Source organism: Panulirus ornatus, chromosome 11, assembly GCF_036320965.1.
Source record: "Panulirus ornatus isolate Po-2019 chromosome 11, ASM3632096v1, whole genome shotgun sequence".
Lineage (NCBI taxonomy): Eukaryota > Metazoa > Arthropoda > Malacostraca > Decapoda > Palinuridae > Panulirus > Panulirus ornatus.
In genome coordinates, this window is record NC_092234.1 from 3,946,966 (window position 1) to 3,968,047 (window position 21,082).

General features: G+C 39.5%; 1 protein-coding gene across 1 annotated transcript; it reads right to left on the minus strand.

The window, feature by feature from the left end:
• Positions 1 to 1,649: 1,649 nt before the first annotated feature.
• Positions 1,650 to 18,527, minus strand: LOC139751223 (uncharacterized). Its single transcript, XM_071666424.1, has 2 exons — positions 17,838 to 18,527; positions 1,650 to 5,160 (listed from the first exon to the last, which is right to left on the minus strand). The coding sequence occupies exons 1-2, from the start codon at positions 18,388 to 18,390 to the stop codon at positions 5,045 to 5,047; spliced, it is 669 nt and encodes a 222-aa protein (XP_071522525.1). The 5' UTR covers positions 18,391 to 18,527; the 3' UTR covers positions 1,650 to 5,044.
• Between the last annotated feature and the right edge of the window lie 2,555 nt (positions 18,528 to 21,082).

Below are 21,082 nucleotides of genomic sequence, written 5' to 3' on the forward strand. Positions count from 1 at the left end.
GGAAGAAAAAAACTATCAGGACATAATAATGAAAATGATGATATAGAATAATCCAGAGATAATTTTATCATACATGAACAACGACCACACCAACGGCTACAGCAGTGTCGGGCCTGGACCGTTGGCTTGAGTCTGCCCAGCCTATTATATAACGGCTTCCTTACTGGAGTTAGCTTAGTGGGGCCGGCCACACGCCACAGCCAAGCTAACTAACTCTCTCCACTACGCCCGCCACACGGGTCTTGCAATCTCCTAATCCAAAACCAGGATGTCCAGATAAGATAATGCTTTTTTTTCTGAGATATTCTTTCAACAGTTGAAACACAAAGTTGTAATCGTACCAGTCACCCCTTAGGAGTGCAAACAGAAGATTGGGTACAAAATCCCACTCGAACTTGATAAATGATAAGGAGTTAAATAGGCGGGTAAACTTGGGGGAAGTTATAATGTCGGATGGCAACAGGGTGATATTTTTTTTTCTCTCTACCAAGACGAACAACGCCATTACTCAAGACCAACTGTTCCATTTCAGAACCACAACGCTGACACGAACTTCGGCAGTTTCGATATATGATAAACCTTTCCAGTGGTAAGTTGTTACTCGGTATTTATTAGTTGAAGACGTCATTATTGGTTCTAGGATCAACACGGGCTAGGCGGCGATGTTCAAGGCCAGATCAGACCTCGCGTCGCGACGCTCGGCCTCTCTGGTGATCCTGTTCACCCCCACCTGACTTCTCGCTTTCCCACCGACTTTTCTGTTAGCTATGGCTGACCTTCATACTTGTCTGGTATTATGCACCTACTGGCAGGAACTCTCATTCAGTACATGAGCTTTATATATATATATATAATATATATATATATATAGGGGGGAGACATATGTAGCCTTTCAGGCAATATGTTCATCCTTTGATACCTCACCAGACTCGTCTACTTCCCCTACACTTCTGGGAGTACCTCAGACAACACATGATGGCTCGTTCATGTAGCCAAATTCTCTCGACTTCCACTGTTCAACATTAATCGCTTGACTTCAGCCTAGTACTTTATCTTGGACGGGACATATCCTTATATATATATATATATATATATATATATATATATATATATATATATATATATATATAATAAACGCATACAATTATCTAACATTACATTTTATTTCTGGTCATGTGCAGTGAAGTGCTCATAAGCAGGAGTTTGTCATCTCAAACTTATAGTGGGAAGGATTTCTCATAAAATTACGAGTTCGCATTAAACTCACGATATGAATAGTTTGTCTCATGTTCACACTGAAAGCAGGATCTATTGTGTTGTATTTAATTAATGTCGTGTAAATTTACGTTATGTTAATCTAACCACTACGAAACATTTAAAATATTAATAGATGAAATACATTTGCTTCCTTCTGCCGTAATTTATCCGTACTAGAATATCTGTATATGCTCATACATTTAGACATGTCTATAAACACAATCATACACAAAATAAGTTTGAAGCAAACATATGCACTTGTACACTTAGCCTCAGACAATGCAAATGCAGTTACCATTATTTAGAAAACCATTCACACCATTACAAAAATATACAAATAAATCATGAAATAATTATAATCACAATTACAAGGAAAAAATGAAATAGGTATGTACATATTCATTTTATTACTGCACTCTTGTTGTAGAGTAAAATATACATAGCATTCTGTGTTGGTGGTACTGTTGTTTTCTACTAGCTGATTGTAGAGCACATCTAACCTCTTACAAGAGATTTTCAGTAGACACTGAACCAAACATGATGTAGCGAGTAGTAATAAATAAATATCACAAAAATTTCTATATGGATTAGCTCAAACCCTGCTTTGCATGTTATCATTATAAAGAAAAACAAATAGTATCTAAACACATTTTGCAAAGATTTCTATAATATTAAAGGTAACGACATTGAACCTGAAATTTCTGTAAAATGTACAAGATTTAATGAATTAAAACATTTCCTCTTATGTCCACTGACCTTTACATCAGAAGCTATTTGTCTTACAACCAACCCATTTCAGGTTTTCTACTTTTTAAAATTATTGGTTTCATTTCTATTTCACAAATTTCATTTTCTCAATACCTAATATCAACATCACTCACTCCTCATAGTCATAATCTTTAAGAACAACAATAATAATGCAACAGTGGATAAAAACATTTAGGTAATTTCCTCTAGGAGTGACGTACAATTGTGACTCATCATAGTTTCAGCACCATACCATGTCCAACCCAGTGATATTCTGTCTTGCACTACACAACTTGATTTTCCAGCACTGACTGATTACACAAATTTGACTCAATATCATGTGAAGAAAGAAGAGAGAGAGAGAGAGAGAGAGAGAGAGAGAGAGAGAGAGAGAGAGAGAGAGAGAGAGAGAGAGGAAACGACACTGGACTAGATGCCATATATTGCATGAATCGTGCTTCGTCCTGGGCCAAGGTGTTGCGAAGGACACCCGAGCTACGCTACACCACGAAATGCTACAATTGTACTCTACGCTAACATCTCACTCGACACCCATCCCTCGCCTACATTGTACAGTCATAACATGAGATCATAAATTCCAGGCCTGATTCTTCTTCCCATTATGAAAACGTAAATTCAAACCTATGGTCCATGAAAAAAAAGAAAAAAAAAAGTTAATAGCAATTTGGAACATACTATAAAATAGCATTAACAATGAAGTCAACCCTAAAAACAGTTTCATCTTAAATTTAAAAGGCTAGAGAATCATAATGGGTATATTCAATCAGGATCCCGTTTAAAAATTAATATAAACTAAATTTGGAACACTGGATGACATTAAGGTTCCCCATCACACTACAACTATTACAAAAATATTCTAATTTTCAGTCTTCCAGCGATCCAGATTTGTGTTATCACTATTTCCAGTAGCTGACCCTGGAGACCAGAATCGGTAGTACTTGGCTAATATATCTCACCTTACAGACTACAGTGATAAAAGTGTTAAGTATGCCTCCCCTGATGCAACTTATATAATTATCACCACAGCATTTAAGTATCCTTACAAAATACTGTTTATATGAATTCTTCAACAATTTCCTGTCTTAGTATAGTAAGCAGCACGCACATTCTGAGGCGTGTGGTCTTAGATGATTCTAGCAAATGCTGTATAGTTCAAATAGCAGCATTTGCTACAATGGACACCATGCCATCCTCACACAACAATGCAACAAATAATATTTTTGATGATGCTATAAGATCTAGGACTTAAAAATACTAAAAAATAAATATAGGTTTGACTAGCCTACATCTGCTCACTGTGGTAAACATTGCACAATCATCGTTTCTCTACTTACTCCTCTTGCCTGTTATTATATCCAAAACATCGTTTGTCAATCAGTACATATATTTCCTGTGGGTTCTTGAACAGAACACCGGCATACACAAGTATGAAGGCACTGCACAATGACTTGCTAAACACAGAAGGATCTGGCAAGGCTGTTGTATGTCAAACTGACTTATTGAGGACTATTACCCAGAGAGCAATGAAAGACAGATTCAGACGAAATAATAAAATGGCAACTGAACATTAACAGTACTTCTTACACGAGACTGACTCAGACCTGATACACTGACCCTACTGGTCAGGGATATATTTTGGTTTTTATATATCTCAATAAATATCACCAACTTTTGGAGTAAAGAATTATCCTCGTATTTGAGATTCAAAACTGTTTCCTGATGGTCCGACCACGAGGCAAAATACTGAAAATTTCGTTAAATACCTGTTATTAGAGCCTTAAGTTAGCAATGGTGGCAATATAAAGTGGGCTGGCCGTTAAAAAGAAACTTAAACAATAGTCTGTGGTCTGAGCTTCCACGCTGGCGATATAGCTATAGCTTAACGGTCTGACCAAGCTCGGAAAAAATATTTTTGCAAATTAAGTAAGAGCCTCCCACCAGGGAAGGTGGGAACTTGGCTGCTGATTGCTCCACAGGTCCTGCAGAAACATTATGCCTAAAGGTGTACACCAATAGCGATAACACACAGGGGTCTACAACGTAGAAGCCAACCTTACTAAGGTATGGTCTAAGCAAAGACCAGCCTTACTAAGGACTAACCCACGAAAGGTCTAGCCAACTGCACAAGTAGCCCCAAACATTAACCTAAACCACCAACATAATATATTATTTATAAATATCTCCTGAACCATTTACGACTCTTGTATTGTTGAGCTTCCCATTATTTCACCAATATTCAAATTCTGGCATTATGGGGGTAAACCCTTAGGCTTTAATACTACTACCCTGACACTCTCCAAGGCTCATTTTAGAATACCTATTAAAAATCTGTACAACATTAAAGTTCATATTTCTAACAGGTTTATTATTACTATCCTACCTCCAAGGCACAAGGATTTTGACCATTCGTGGTATCTGTTTAGATATAAACAGACTTTAACATGGTTCCTCACATTTAACTGAAACAATTTTCATATAAAAAGAAAAGTTTCAAGGAGTCACCACTTTTTGTACTTTAGATTTAACTAACTTGGTGTAAATCATAAGGCCACTTATAAAGGGGGGTGGGGGGATTATACTTGGCCAAACAACTGTGGCCTAAAGAGCACCATCTCATAAAGAAACAAACAACAAATGCAGACGCTTGACTGCACTAGTCCCAAGTGATGAAGAGATGCTTTTCCTACCATTCCAAATGACACTTGGAATCAGAAGAGCTCTTCAAGACAGAGAAGTTTTCTTAAAGCTCTTAAAGGTCATTTAACAAATCTTTTAAGAGCTCCAGAAAGGCCTCGTCAAAGACATCAGGTCTCCAAAAGGCCCTTAAGAGCCTTTTATAATCTCCCATAATCCTCGAAAGATTAGAGATTTAGGTCCTCGAAACAGCCCTGTAAGACCTTAGTAGACCCTCGAAAAAGCCTTTTAAATAGAGCTCCAGGGCATTCCTTGAACCATCCTTTCAAGGACCGTGGAAGACCTTAAAAGGCATGACCTTCCAGACTACCGCCGGCGAAGACCACTACTTGGAAGGTGTGGAGGGGGAGAGGGCCAGCTTCTTCCTGGGGGTGGTGACGTCAGGTTCACTATCCTCACACTTGGAGCAGGAGTGGAGCCGCTTCCTCTGGCGGCCATAGTCTGGAAGGAACACATAATATTTGAGGATCACAGACAAACTAAAGATACTGTAGGTCTATCTTATATTACATACTTTACTTAAGGCTAAAAAAAAAAAAAAAAAAAAAAAAAAAAAAAAAAAAAAAAAAGATCACAGGAAATCATTAAAACCACAATTCCTGATTTTTGGAAAATAATCCAAACATACCACAACGACGGATTGCTTGATGTGAAATGACAGAAAGAGGCTAAAACCTCCGACGTGCCACAAGTAATAACAATAGCGCCTCAGTCACACACTGGTAAATTAATTCTGGTTTAGAGGAGGTAAAAGCTCTGTCTCTCTCTCTGGCCTGTAACCTGAGCCTGGACCAAGAAAGAGTCAAGAAGAGGCAGCAGGAACCACACCAGCAGCCCTGGAGGGAGAGCCAATCAGCCAGGTGTTGTGGGTGGCGCTCCAGGTAAGACGGGAAGGAGACGACACAGCGTGTGACCTCTGCCACAGTCACGACCCTGCCCCACCACCCTCCCTAGCAACCCCGTACCCAGGGGCGCCCCGCCGGGCATCACGCTCACACAACCACAGCGCCACAAAATAGGAAGGGGGGGGGGGGGGGGGAGAGGAGGAGGAGGAGGAGGAGGAGAAAGAGAAGGGAAGGGGGTTGCTGTGGGCAGTAGCGAAAAGGGATGTAAATGAGAAAGGGCGAGGGAGAGGAAAAACGCAAAGAATGATCAGTCTGTAGAATAAATCTAAGAACTAGGATTGAGGTAAGTGCGGATGACATGATCGGTACGGCACCTCGACCATGGCTGGCTGGAGAGCACAATACTTAAACCGGAAAATAATATATATATATATATATATATATATATATATAATTGTGAGAAGCGCCTGGAGCCACAACAATGCAGCTTCGACCCTACACCAGCGTGAGTACCACCTCGTCCCACAGTATGTTTGTGTCAGCTGTATCTATGTATGCCAGAGTCTGCTGTACTACTTACAAATCTCATCTCAAGCCCCTGGTGTATGACTGAGTATGCTGTCTCTGGGTGCGTCTGTGATCAATTCGTATGTTCGTCTATGCTGTTAGTGGACGCCTTTGTCTCAATCTGCTGCCGCTGCAGTGTTTTCGACATCTCCGTCTCTCCACCTCTGATAATTCGTTGGGTAAATGTAATGTCAACAAAGACGTTCTGCACATGGATGGCATATCTTAAATTTGCTCTGTATTGCACATGTTATTACCTAGTTTGCCGTCAGCATCGCTTAGTATGCTGTAATCAAATATCATGAGTGTGGTGTACTGTAGACCTTCCACTAACCTAGTGACGGAGAGGTTCCCTCTATGTTCATGTACCCACTGTACACTATACTTACCTTCACCTACACCTAGATATGTGCCTTTCACCCACACTCTCACTGAAATGTAAATGTCAATGTCATCTTGGCAATGTAATGTCTATGGATGTATATCTGAGAAAAAAAAAAAAAGATATATAAATACATCTATTTTTGTGCGTCTGAGAATTTTTCTTTATCTGTTCCCCTTCTAAACTTTACATAGTAGGTCCGTCTCTTTGTATCTACCTTTCAAGCATTACTTTCTGTTATCCGTCATTTTGCAGTGTTGGATTCTCTCCGTATTTCTTATCATTCTGTCTATACTCCTCGGTTCTCTTTTCCTACTTTTACTCTTATCTGTCCCTCAATTTCTCCACCACTGTCTCCACAACATAGAAAAAGGGGGGCTGGGAAAGTTCTCAGGGACAACGGTACAACCTGCGCAAGGCTGCAGGAGGTCAAGAGAGTCAAGGGGTTCTCTGGAGGCAGTAGCGAAAAGGGATGAAGGAGAGGGCGGGGAGAGGAAACGCAAGAATGACGGTGGCGAAGGTTTGTAGGTAATGCTCGGCTGACTACTGATACGACAACCCAACCATCACACCTGTAGTAAATATTATAGATAAATAATATATATATATATATAGATTAAGAATTCCATATTCTTGTGAGCGATAAAAGGGAGGGAGCGGGGTGGAATCCCCACTACAGTTCCCCCCCCCCCCCCAAAAGGTGAAAGAAATTGGCCGTCGGTTCCCTACAGTAGTTGTGTCCTGTTCTTGGTATCCGTTGCGTATATGACGAATATTTAAAACAAAGAAAAAGAATGAGTATGTGTTTAGTGGATTGTATCAATTTTATGTTTTATCTTTGTGCGCCTTTGTTCTCATTGCTGGCAAGGAATGCAGGATTGGCCAACCCCCCCATACACATGATAATACATGGGTAACACGCAATTATACAAACATCCTGCACATGAGCATTTAAATGCTCTGTATTGCCACAGTATTCCTAGTTCCGCCCGTTAGTATCTGACAGCAATATCAAGCCTGGTTACTGAGACCTTCCACTAACTAGTACGGTAGTTCCCTTGTTTCATTACCCACTGTTCAGCCCACATCTACCTACAACCTCTTCCCCATATCCTTTCACCCCAATTGCTCTCACTGATTAAATGTCAATGTTCCATCTGGCACTGTGTCTCATGATATATCTTGGATCAAAAAATCAGTATTAATTCACTCTATTGTGCCCGAGAATTTTCAATACTGTTCCCCTTCTAACTTCACATAGTCCGTTTTTGTATCTACACTTCATCTTACCTTTCGTTATCCTGATTTACATGTACTCTCCACCGTATTCTTAAATCATGCTAATTTCCTCGGATCCTATTCCTACTTTTACTCCACTCACCTCATTTTTCCTCTCTCTGTACGTCTCTTGTCGCATCACTTAAACAAACTTGGAAATACCTTTCAGCATTCAACAGTACACCATTGCAAGGCTGTCGGGTCCAGTGTCACAGTCACTTGCAGGCACTTTTGTGCAGGGCGAAATGTGGCCCCCAAAGCGTTCGTATGTGATTGCTCGGGTTACCTACCGTGACCAACCACCACCACATACTAAAAACTTCACTTATCTATTATCCATATAAAATCACCTCAATTACTTGACTAAACTATTATCCTAATAAGTGTTTATAGAATACTTCACTATTCCTGTCCTACTTAAAAGCGACAAAGGGGTGGACGGGTGCTACATGAATCCCCCCTCGGTTCCCCCCCCCCCCCCAAAAAAGAACGAGTCAATTGGCCAGTAGGGTATTCCCTCAAGGCCTGCCCTCTTTCAACTACTCGCAATTCGCCCTCAAAACATTTAAAGAAAGAAAAAAATTATAATAACATGAACATAAACCCTCAATATAACATACTAATAACAATACATACATACATACATACACATATATATATACATACATATACACTGCCAAGAGTAAATATGAATAAAAGTAAGGTTACTAAGTTTACGAGAAAAATACCAGCTGGGGAGAGTTTGAATGGAGAAAATTTGGAAGTAGCTCGAGGTGGACATGGCAGCGAATGGAACCATGGAGGCAGAAGTGAGTCATGGGGTGGGTGAGAGCATGAAGGTTCTGGGAGCACTGAAGAATGTGTGTAAAGAGGCCATTATTTGGGAGGGCAAACACAGGCGTTTGAAGGTACAGCAGTTCTAGCAATGTTGTAAGGATACGAGGCATGGGCTGTAGATGAAAAGGTGTGGAGGGGTGGAAGAATTAGTTAAGAAATGTTTGAAGACAATATGTGGTGTGAGGTGGTTTAATCGAGCAAGTAGTAAAAGAGCATGAGAAACGTGTGGTAATAAAAAGTGTGGCTGGGAGCTGAAGAGGGAATTAGACCAAATTGGAAATGGAGAGATTGAGAAAGATTCTCAGTGACCGGGGTCTATACACTTAGGGTGAGAGGCATACACGGGAGAATGAATAGGAACGGTGGTATATAGGGGTTGACTTGCTGTCAATAAATTGAAACGGCGAGTGAAGCGGCCGGGATAAACCATGGAAAGGTCTGTGGGGCCTGGTTGTGGACATGGAGCTGTGGTTTCGGTGCATTGCACGACAGCCAAGATAATGGATGTGAGCGAATGCGGCCTTTCTTCATCTGTTCCTTACGATACCTAGCTAACGTGGGAAACAGCGATCAAGTACGTATACTAACCCATAATTTTATCCAAATACGTATACTTACCAATTTCTCTATGTTACTAACTGTACAGCACAGGGGAAGTTCTCCGTATAAAAGATTTAATCAACAATAGAGGGTTGTTGAGTATTACGTGAGGCAGTGAGAAACGACAAGGTCCCACGCCAGGCTACGACCATGCGAACCCTAAACAACAACAGCAACAATAACTCCGGCGGCGAGGCGTCTGGCGCGCGAGCCGTCGTCATGGCAACCGTCTGGTGACGTCACGTGCCCCCGCAGCACCTGCCGCTGGTCCCGCCGCTACAGGTCCCAGCGTGTCGGGTGACCGCACTGGCTGGACTACAGTATCCACACCTATTCCTATTGTCTTACTTGGGCCTCACAGCAGGGGGATAAGCTGGGGACAGTTAGACGGGAGGATAGGTTAGACAGTTTATGAGAAAGGAGGGAGGGGAGATGGTGACAATTGGACAGCTAAACAGTAGTATAGATACGAATCAGCTACACAGATAAAAGGGGAAACAGCTGGACAAATATCTCTAGAACAGATGGGCAACAAAAGTAATCCAACGTTACAATCAGCCCATAATTTGATAATTTTGCTACTGAAAAATTTTCACTATACTGGAGTGAAAATAAAAAAAAAATCAAAGTTAATAACTTTGAATCATATATAATGATATCTTCTTACAGCAAAATTCAAGTGACTTTAAAGGTACAATCAAGAGATATTATTATTAGAATCCAAGGCCAATAAGTATTGGCAAAATAGTAGTCACTAAACAGGTTTTACAAATTGTTCAGAACAAGTTAACGGTCCCAGACTTGAGAGAAAACAGATCAGAGAATAGTAGAATCAAGTGTACAGAGTAAATTTCACAAGGTCCCCCACACCTGTAGTGTACCTGACCTGCCGAAACGTGGATCCACGCTTGCTAGCCACGGCCTCCAACAGCCTGACTTAACAGTGAAAATATGGCAACATGGCCCAGGATTTAGATGAGAGAGAGAGAGAGAGAGAGAGAGAGAGAGAGAGAGAGAGAGAGAGAGAGAGAGAGAGAGAGAGAGAGAGAGAAGCAACAGGTCTTATCCTGTTGGCGGAGGTGAAAGTGTTCATCCTGGTTCCACCAGTGTATTGCAAAACACTTCTGACTCACATTCCTATGATGGTCGCTGTGTGTGTATGTGTGTGTGTGTGTGTCGGAGGGTACGTTAGGGTGCAGTACAAAGCCACGAACTTTAAGGGAACACTCGGGATTGTGTTCCTTCTAAGATGATGCAACACTAGGGATCACTCCACGGACCACAGCCGAGTACCCACATGCCTACACCCACCACCTCCACAAACACTCAGGATGGGTATATACACAACCAGAGTACCTCCTTACCTATGACCTACTTACTTATCAGTACTTAAGAGACTGCTAGGAGGCAGGGATTGACCGTAGCAATCACCGCAAAAAAAAGAAAAAAAAAAAAATCTTACCAAGAATGAATCACACGAGTTACGTGTTGTGTACCACATGGAGAGAATATATGTTTGTGGACAAAGCCAGCAGCCCATCCGTGGATGAGGCATGAGCCACCTGGGCCAAAGGAGTGAAACTTGATAGCTACTGAAGGGCTTGCTCTCTGCACAGCCGTCACTAACCTTCCCAATACCTAGGTGGGTATACTGGTATTATGATGAGATAGAACGTGGTAAGGGCTCTATCGCTCGTCAGAGAGGAAGATATACACTAAGGATAAACAAAGAAAACCACCAAGAACAAAAGCATCGAGTAAATCAATCATTGACAAGTATAAAAAAAGGTTTAAGGATACGAACAGTTAAGAATATGTGGGTGACGACGTGAAGCCAGCCAGCTAGCCAGGCGATGGCCAGAGGAAATCCACCCACAGCAACATGCTCAATCCTGCACATGAGAGGTACCGCAAGGAGTGGGGTTAGTCTTGCCCAGTTTTAACTTCCAACCACATTTCGTTTACATAGGTACAGCATACACATAGTATATATATATATATATATATATATATATATATATATAGTTTGTGTGTGTGTGTGTGTGTAGTAGGGTACATACAGAGTACGTCAAAATGTCATGAGATCAACCCGCATGATCGATCATGTTCCTACACCTACAAACCACACTCAGCAGTACACAGGACCAGACACGCTCACATAGCAGTACACAAGTCAAGACACACTCATACGGCAGTATGAAGGCACACTCGTACAGCAAATACACACGTGCAAATGTTTGGTAAACTAACAAAGAACAAGGCTGGATTAATCTGGTCATCGCACCTTGAGAAGTAGCGATGTAGATGAGTCCAAGGAAGGGCGATTAAAATGTGAACTGAATGAAGACAGCTACGCTACAACACATGGCTCTGGCCTACACATCTACCATCCACGGAGAAGAGTGAGGGCTGATCTGATTAAAGCCTCCAGTTTTCTAAATCAGACGACGTTAACTGTAAATAGTTCCTTATAAGATGCAGTGAACTGCGAACAGTTCTACATGCGGTGCCAAATTAACCCGTGGCCGTGACAAGAACCTGGTAAGAAAGGATGTTAAGGAATACTGTTTCAGTGTAAGGGTGGTGGATGGTTGAAAAAAAAAAAAAAAAAAAAAAAAAAAAAAAAAAAAGAGTGAGCGACGAAACTGTGAATGTCTGCAGTATACAGATGTTAGATCTATGGGGCCTCGCGAGCGTACAACTATCTCCCTGTACTGTGCAAATAGATAATTACACAAACTTTCACATGTACATACAAATGCACAAAAGAGAGAGAGAGAGAGAGAGAGAGAGAGAGAGAGAGAGAGAGAGAGCTGAAGCCTAGACCAACGGGTCAGGGATGAGTGTCACGTTGCCTTCACACTATTATCTTACACTGGTGGGGCCGCTGGCAGCCCTACCTCACACACACCAGGAAGTAATGCTCCAGCAAGGAAAGGGAATTAAATATAAAAAGAGAAAAGGGAAAAGATAAAAAAAATGCATTGAAACAAAGCTAAGAAAATGGAAGAATTGAAGACAAAGGAAAAATATAAACTTAATATATCACGAAAAAATTTCACAATTATTGTTGAATCTTTACATCGCAAACTGTCGCTATACTACGACACGAAGCTGCATAACTACAGAGCATTGTCTAAAAACACGAGGAATCGAGGATTTGCATATATCACTATGCAAATAGGGAATAACTCCTTCCCTAGATTTAAATCTTCCGAGCTGGAAGTACCGCTATGGGAATGGGCATGGTGTCAAGCCTATGGTGCTCCAGACAGGGTGCACAATACATGATGGTTTGATGGTTATGCTGGTTTAATGTTGGCCATAGTGGGTTTAATGTTCGCTATAGTGCAATAAATCACAAGGGTAATGTAAGCGGTGTATTCACATGACATAACAAAGTGTCTGGAAACTGAATTTCAAGGAGCGAATGTGTGCATTGAAGCTGCGCTTGAAAGGGGTGGACAATGCCTGCTTTGTACGCTGGTTATGCATGCTTGCATGCTAAAGTATGTTTGCTACTTGCTTCTTATCAAGTGTCCCACTTCAGTCCGCAAAACTAGGCAATGACAGATTACTTGTTACTTCTATAAGAAATGTATACACAATATCAGAGAATAAAGCAACTGTTCCTTTTATCATTTTCATATAAACGACTCAGTTCAATGAGGACTGTTAGGAGTCTCTTGAGCATGACGGTATGACCCTAGGATGTGATGACCTTTCATCTGAATCTTAAAGATCATTACAGGTCACCCCAAAGGGTCGTACCGTCGTCATTAAGGTGACCCCAAATCGCTGGTATCTTAACTGCTCAACTGCACAGTTACTAGATGGTACCCTAATTCCCCAAATGCAGTTTCTGGTGCAACCCATTACTTTTAAGTTTTCTTTTCATATATTCATATGCCAGGGACTGCTCGTCTCGTAACCCATGTTGCGATACTTATCCTAAAACCGAATACATATATTAGTTACTGCGGCTGTAGGACATGTGATGTCACTGTTGCTATCCTCCACTTGACCAAGGCAATGTGATACACCATAGCCTTTACCAAAAAGACTAGGCAAACGTATTTCACTTAGAAACTATACACACGTCTTACATCTACATTTCTCACCAAGAGACGTGAGAACTGAATAATATGCCAATCCGGGGAGGCGGAAGATTGTAAATCTCAAGTAAGGGGACAGCAGTGGCCAACCACATGAAGAAATTTTAATAAGAGAATTTACCCTTTTTCTCTCGTCTATAACAATATCCTAATACACAGATGGATTTGGTAATTGTATTTTCTTACCCATCAGATTTTTATCTATGCTCTTGCGTATTTCTAATACGGTACCGATCAATCCAATAAAAATAATGGAGAGAGAGAGAGAGAGAGAGAGAGAGAGAGAGAGAGAGAGAGGGGGGGGGGGGGGAATACTAGTTGTTCACTCATCGCCTTCCCTATCAATTTACTATAACCACGGAGTCTGATGTATGTTATGCGGAGAGAGAGAGAGAGAGAGAGAGAGAGAGAGAGAGAGAGAGAGAGAGAGAGAGAGAGAGAGAGAGAGAGAGAGAGAGAGAGAGAGAGAGCTCAAGTCCACAACTTTTTATTTGCCCCTCCATAAGTAACATCGCCAATTTGCAGGTTCTCTTCGTTTTATCTTTATGCCTTCTGACTTTTAATACACTAATCTGAGTGGATATCTTCCACTATCGCAAGCAGCCTCGAAAGGACCTAATGATCTGCTGCTGTATGAATTCCTTTACAAATGTAATATCAAATGTCATACCACACGATTTATGGATTAATGGTTTGGAAAATATAAGATAAATGTGCAAAATATTTACCAACTAATCACACTATTTCTCCGCAGCTTAGACTGAGTCGTTTTATTGCATTCAGGTTAATAACCTACCAAAAATTAAATCTGATTTTTAAAACAAGCCAAATTCTTACTAATTACTTATGATACACAATAACTTCTGATGACGCAGTACTACAACATATGATTATTCTAAACCTTTGACAGGATTCGCAAGACAGGCGCGGGGAAAAAATATCTAAAGGCAAACACAAACACACTAGTGCAAGATTAAACGTATACTTTTAACAGGTAAACCCACATGACTGAAATACATGCAAATTTAAGATACGTATAGATACAAAAATACAAAGCTAAACACATTTACCACCGTGGACACATTCACATGACAAATACCCACCAAACATCCACTAAAGTCAACCAAAAAAAAGGTGAAAAAAAAAAGACATACATACTTAACATACTTCGTCATTGTCCTGAGCGAGTAATGTTTATAGAAGAGATCCGGCGAAGCTTACATAGATGGGGCTATGAGGGGTAGTCAGCTGCCATACAAAAGGTTACAGTACTTCAGACATGATTTCGCCATGATGCAGGGACAGCGCGTAGCGCTCAACGCAGGAAAATGTAAGAACGAGGCATCAGTACGTCTTTCTATTCTTACCACACTAATTTAGTTTCTCATTCTTCCACAGCCTCGTTTGAGTATCATGTGTGATATGGAAAGTGCATGTTTGTGGACTGAAATCCACGAGAGAAAGAGAGAACAATATACATGAATAGGGGGAGCGATGAGGGAAGAGACAGACAAGCAAAAAACATTAGAATGTGAAAAAGGAACGAAAGAATGGAGGAACGTCTGTACACTTATTGCCCAGTCAAAATTTCAAATTTTATCACGCCCACCAAGACAATCTTTTTTTTTTAAAAATCTTTTTTTTTTTTTGCACGAGTTAGTCATTATCAAAACTAAAACTTCTAATAAAAAAAATGAAATTAAGAAAAGTAATTCTCAAAAGATACTGGACGGTAAACAGCAAGACTACATTTTGTTTTCCTGCCGTATGGATGAGATTTAGACTAAATCGCACTTTCAAAACTATTTCTAAAGCCTATTCAGAGCTGAAATTTTAATGACGCAGAAGCCAGATTTCTTTAGACCTTTGCTGACCTATTAGAGCCCTGGAGCGGTGAGCGGTGAAAGTGAGTACTTACCACAAAGTTCGCTCAAAAGGCAGGTCTAGCGCGTAGTGCTCACTGCAAGAGATTATTGTAACGAAGAACGAGTCTGTTTCTCGACGGAGAGCCAGCAGCCCACGTGTGGGTGAGGCATAGAAGGCAGTCACCAGGGCCAAAGGGAAGAAACTTGACAGCCACTGAAGTTCGGGCTCATTACGAAGCCATCGCCTACCCTTTCAGTATCCAGAAGACGCATCCAGTGCAGCTCATGACATTAAAGTACCAAAGGAAAGTTGCTCAACCAACGTGTTTATATTAATAAGAGATGTCACTAGTTACTCTTAGGCGAACATGACTAAGTCACAATCATTAAAGAATTAATTGAAGCAATTATAGTACAAACATTTTTAGACTACTGACCGAGCTCTACCCGCAAAATTAAATTAAAAACCTTCAAAAATACATTACATATTATAACTTGTCAAAACACAATTAACATAGTAGATGATCACTGGTAAAATTTCGTTGTTTGTTTGTTTTGCAGTGCCTCAGTAATTAAAAGATTATTCAGTATACATACATTAATTACTTACATTAAAATTTACCACTTTTTTAATCAAATGACTGACAAACTCCTGATCTTTTTCTTTAGACATATCTGAACGGCCAACGTTTGCAATGACTTGTAACATTTCAGTAAAACTTATAAATTCTTTTTCAATGTTTTTACAACTTTTTTGTGGCAATCGCAGTTATCATGTTTCAGTGTGTGTGTGTGTGTGTATATATATTATATATATAATATATATATATATATATATATATATATATATATATATATATATATATATATATATATAATAATACCTATTCTTGTTTCTTCCCTATCTTGTTTGTCTATCCGTTATCATGTTTGTTAATATCCTTGTAATGATTTATTACTTTCCTTTATTTCATGACATCTTTCATCAGGATTATCCTTTGTCGTACTCTTTTTACCTTGTCATTGTTTCTCAACAGTTATCTAACGTTATATTTCTTATATTCTTGTTATAGTTCATGACGTTATCGCATTTTTTATGACTATCCCTGCTATATTTCATGACCCAGCTTTTTTTTTTTTTTTTTTCCAGGGTCCATGCCAGACTATCTCTCTTGTACCCTGGGTCTGTATTTGGTTAGCTCTTGTCTCATTATTACTCCATGTTATGTTTCTTTATTCCACATGTTAACGACCAAACATGTTATCATATTTCACTAACTCCATTAGATTCTTTATTATGAATATACTTTCTCGTTTTTTTTCCTATCCTTGTCATCGTTTGACTATGCACTTTCCTTTTAATGTCCAGGATTTCTGCTATCATGCTTCATTATTGCAACTCATTAATATTTTATTACTGAAAATCTTGTGCAACAATAATTTTTGCAACTTTCACACCAAAACTATATCTAAATCACTTCGAATTTCTTTATTATTCAAATATTAAGTTTCCGATGTGAATAATCAATGGTTGAGTACGATACATGAAAGCAAAAAGAAGTGGTAACGAAGTGTAATTCAATAGTCAATTGATATGCTTTATCAACTTCCGTTGGTCTGGCCCTTGTGGCATGTATAATAAGCAGACAAATATGTTTATATAACGCTTCTATTAAACAGTGAAACATGTTACAGATACTACGCCAACTGTAAGACATATATGAAATTACGTGACGAATTTTGTTAAACTCGTTATATATATATATATATATATATATATATATATATATATATATATATATATATATACCTTTCATTATACGGGCCAACCCAACTACGTCTTTCTTCATGGCAAAAACGCTCTCATCTCAAAGGCAATATTATCCTTTGTTCATTCCAGAAAAGAACTTTTTAACAGCCTTCAAAATGTGGAATACTTTCAGTAAATAACATATCAGTCAAACGCGCTATCATTAAACTCATGATAAACGAATGGTTTAACGCATGTTAAGAATGGTACGTACACACACCTCAGTATTTCTTTTTCAACAAATAATCATAACCAACCTATAAGTCATGAACGAAACCATTAGTTGTTTTATCTTCAAACACGTAGTTCACAACAAACCTGCTATTCCTAGACTAATACCACCTTAATTCTAAATTTCTCATAACCATTCCTACTACTCAGACAAGAAACATCTATGACCCTAAGGTTACACAATAGACGTAAACCTTGATTCAGAAACACCAAAATCATACAAGACTTAGCTTTGTAAGCTTAGCAACACTAAAGAACTATATCCGAAGTGTAGCGTTTGCTGGAATTATAACTACCCTTCACTCCCCAATAACTTGTAACGAAAGCAAGTGTAATATGATATACTCGACACAATACATCTTTCGTTCATATACCATCCTAGTGTAACTGATTCTCCAAACAAAACCTCAATAGAAACTTAATCCAACCCCAAACTTAATTACTTATAATACACACCGAACGTAAATTGACCTGCTTACGATTTCGTAACAAAACTAAATCAATAAAGTATATACCACAACAGCTTGATCCCTTTATACCAATAAAAAAACATTTTATTTACAGAACTAAACGAAAATGCAGACTTACCAGTGATTTTACACTGTTTTGTTCTGGGTGTGAGAGAGTGGCTGGTCTTGTGGGTCTTGCGTGGTGTCAGGGCCAGGTGGAGGGTGGGGCGGCCAGTCGCACACACCTCCTCCTCCTGCAGGTCGCAGCACCTCCCGTCTTCGAGGTCTTCCTTCAGGTACCTGGCAGCTGGTCGTCCGTCTCCCGCCAGTCTGCTGACGTAATCTGCACCTTCCAGGAATAAGGCCGACGGGTCGTCATGCTCAAGATCCCCGCTCGGTGATGTGTCCCAAACGTCTTGCTCTCGAAGATGTTTCCTGGCCACGGCTCTCGCAGGGGTCCATTGGTAGCGTCCAGGGGGTAACGGGCAGCACCGAATTGGGTCAAAGTTCCATTTTTTCATGAACTGTTCGGCGGTGATGGTGAAAAGAGCCTCGGCCATCTTCAAGTTCGCTTTAGAGTCGCTGATGCCAAGTTCAGACAAGGCCCTTCTGGCTGTAGGTTTCTTGAGGAACATTCTAATGTCCGTCGTTTTTGTGGGCGAGTGGGGCCTATCGAGCGAGTAATATATCATGGTGAAAGCGCGAGATGGCTCTGTGGTGTCACACGCCCAAACCTACGTCCACACTGTACGAGGACTATGGTGCTACTACGACGGAATCTCACTTGCGCGCCACAATAACATCCTCGGACATTTAACTTCAAACCTTCAAAAGGCGCGGGTCACCGAGACTCCCCCAACGGTCGCGGGGGATTTATCTTCGAAATCCCGCCGCCGCCTCCTACTGTTCGCGGTTCCTGGGGTAAACTAACCGACTCGTGCCAGTTCAAAGCTGTTAGGAGTTTGTGGCCGACCAGGCGGTTTCCATATCATTAATTTTGTGCTATTATCTGTCTATAGTCATGAGAAATAAGAGGGCTCTTAAGTATATCCAAATTATTTCATGTAATCATGTGATAATTAGCTTTTAGTCGATAGGCTCGCGCGTCTTGGGTTAATGTATATGATTGCTTCGGTGTTGTTCTCCTAGTGGGATAAAATGGGAAAGATATGAACCAATGGGCATCCAGCTCTCCGCTCATGCTCCGCCCATCGCGTCATGGGAGCCTGGTGACGATGCCAATTATTCATATTTCTCGTCAATTAACGAGTTTGAAACAGTCCGAAACAAAAAAGATCAATAATTTACAATTAATATCAAATATAAGTATAACAAATGCCAATAAGAATATAAAGAACAAGTTATAAACTACCAGATAATTCACGTACAAAATAACATGATGGTTGAACATCCTTATGGTAATGGTCACATTTGAAAGTTGGCGCCAAAATTTCAATATGAGATACACAAGGCTGACAGGACGACCCACCATATATGCTGGTGAACTATACTGCTTCTCTCATCATGTGCTCTTTTACATACGTAAATATTTCCCAGTCACTTTCACATAAGCTTGAGATATATTCTAATTCTTCAAAAACTGGTAATACACTATACATCGACATACTATTCTTTGTATTATTCTTCAAATTATGCCTGTTTTACAAGTTTTTAGTATTACTTGACTGGCAACGTTTCCACACCACCAATAACAACAACAACTGTTACTACTACTACTACTACTACTACGGATACTACAACTGTCATTAAGTTTACACAATTACGGCTAAGTTTGTTTTCTCTTTAAGAACATTGAAAAACTTAGGGAATTCACCTGCTAAATTACATGGTATCACTGGAAATCTATTTCACAATGGCCTTGGGGAAACTACCACAGATAACAATTGCGCTGTAGAGCTGTCATAGACCCACGTAAACTCTTATACTTTTGTAAAATTATTGTGGTATAGGTTTGATTTTCACAGTAATTGGATGGATCACTACCGCAATTTACCTGTAAATTGATAATTTTTGATTTCGTGGTCCTCATCGACTTAAAGTAATTGTCATAATCCGTATCATATGCTATACATGCTAAACAAGTTTATCAAAATTATGCAATTATGAATTACCATAAGTCACCGAAGCTTCATGTAATTTTGTAGTGTCCATTCGATTTACAGGCTACAAGTCTGCATGAAAAATTACCTTGATGTTTCTGAATTATTCCCCTCAGTTTTTGTTTTACGGATGGTTTACATATCACTCATTTATCAAGGTGAATTACTTGATTTCCAGTATTCTTTTTACCCTGAGACGCTGCCGGGAGACGTTCATGACGGCACGGCCAGACGTAAGGTAGTGCAAATAAACTTGGCAAAATTCTGATAATCATCTTTGTATGAAAAGATAATATGATACCTGTTGATGTCCTTCAGAGATCATGTATATCTTATAAAACATAATTTCATATCAACGTGTTCAATATTTGTTTGCGTTTTAAGATAATCGCCTTGTGTTTGTAAAACTTGCCTAAGATAATTATTCACTTAATTTTATCATATTGCGTTCTAAGAATACGGAGTCCGTTACCGTTTTAATACATCTATACGTATCATGAATTCAAAAAAAGACAAATGCATATAAATTCATACAACGAAAATTTAGCACAAACGTTCCAGAGTGGCAGCACGACAGAATTTAGCAACCGAAGCAAACTGTAAGTCAAACGTCTTTTATCAGGTGTTGCACGACTGCTGTAACAATGTATGTATTATATCAAGGGCTGTATGATTACTATTACAGTGAATGTATTGTATCATGTGTTGCATGATTGCTGGACACAATGTATGTACTGTATGAGATGTTGTATTGGATGAGGTGTATGCATGACTGTTGTAACAAATACTTTACGATGTGTTGCGTGACTTGTAACAGAATACATACTGTATCAGGTATTCTATGAGCTGTAACAGTGTATGTATTGTATCAGGTGTTATATGACTTGTAATACTGTATGTATTGTATCAGGAATTGTGCGAATGTTGTCTATTGCATCAGACATTATATGACTTACAGTAAGAGTGAATATATTATATTAGATGTTGTATGATTGTTTAAACATTCTATGTATTGTTAGTATAATCGTTGTAACACTATATTACATAACTATAACACTGCATTACATAAGACTCAACATACAAAACAGCTAGAAATTCGTTTACGTAGATTTCATACACTCTTACAAGCATATATACATATATATGCACATACTATCATACATACACAAATACAATCATGTATATACATCTGACTGTATCAATGGTAAAAGGGCAAGTATCTGGAAGTTAAAACTCGGAGGAAAGAAAGAAGTTGTATTGGCTA

Coding starts and splice junctions, on each gene's coding strand:
- LOC139751223 (XM_071666424.1), bottom strand. CDS start 18,390: ATGATATATTACTCGCTCGATAGGCCCCACTCGCCCACAAAAACGACG. Junction 5,161..17,837: donor AAAACAGTGTAAAATCACTG/GTAAGTCTGCAT, acceptor TGTTCCTTCCAG/ACTATGGCCGCCAGAGGAAG.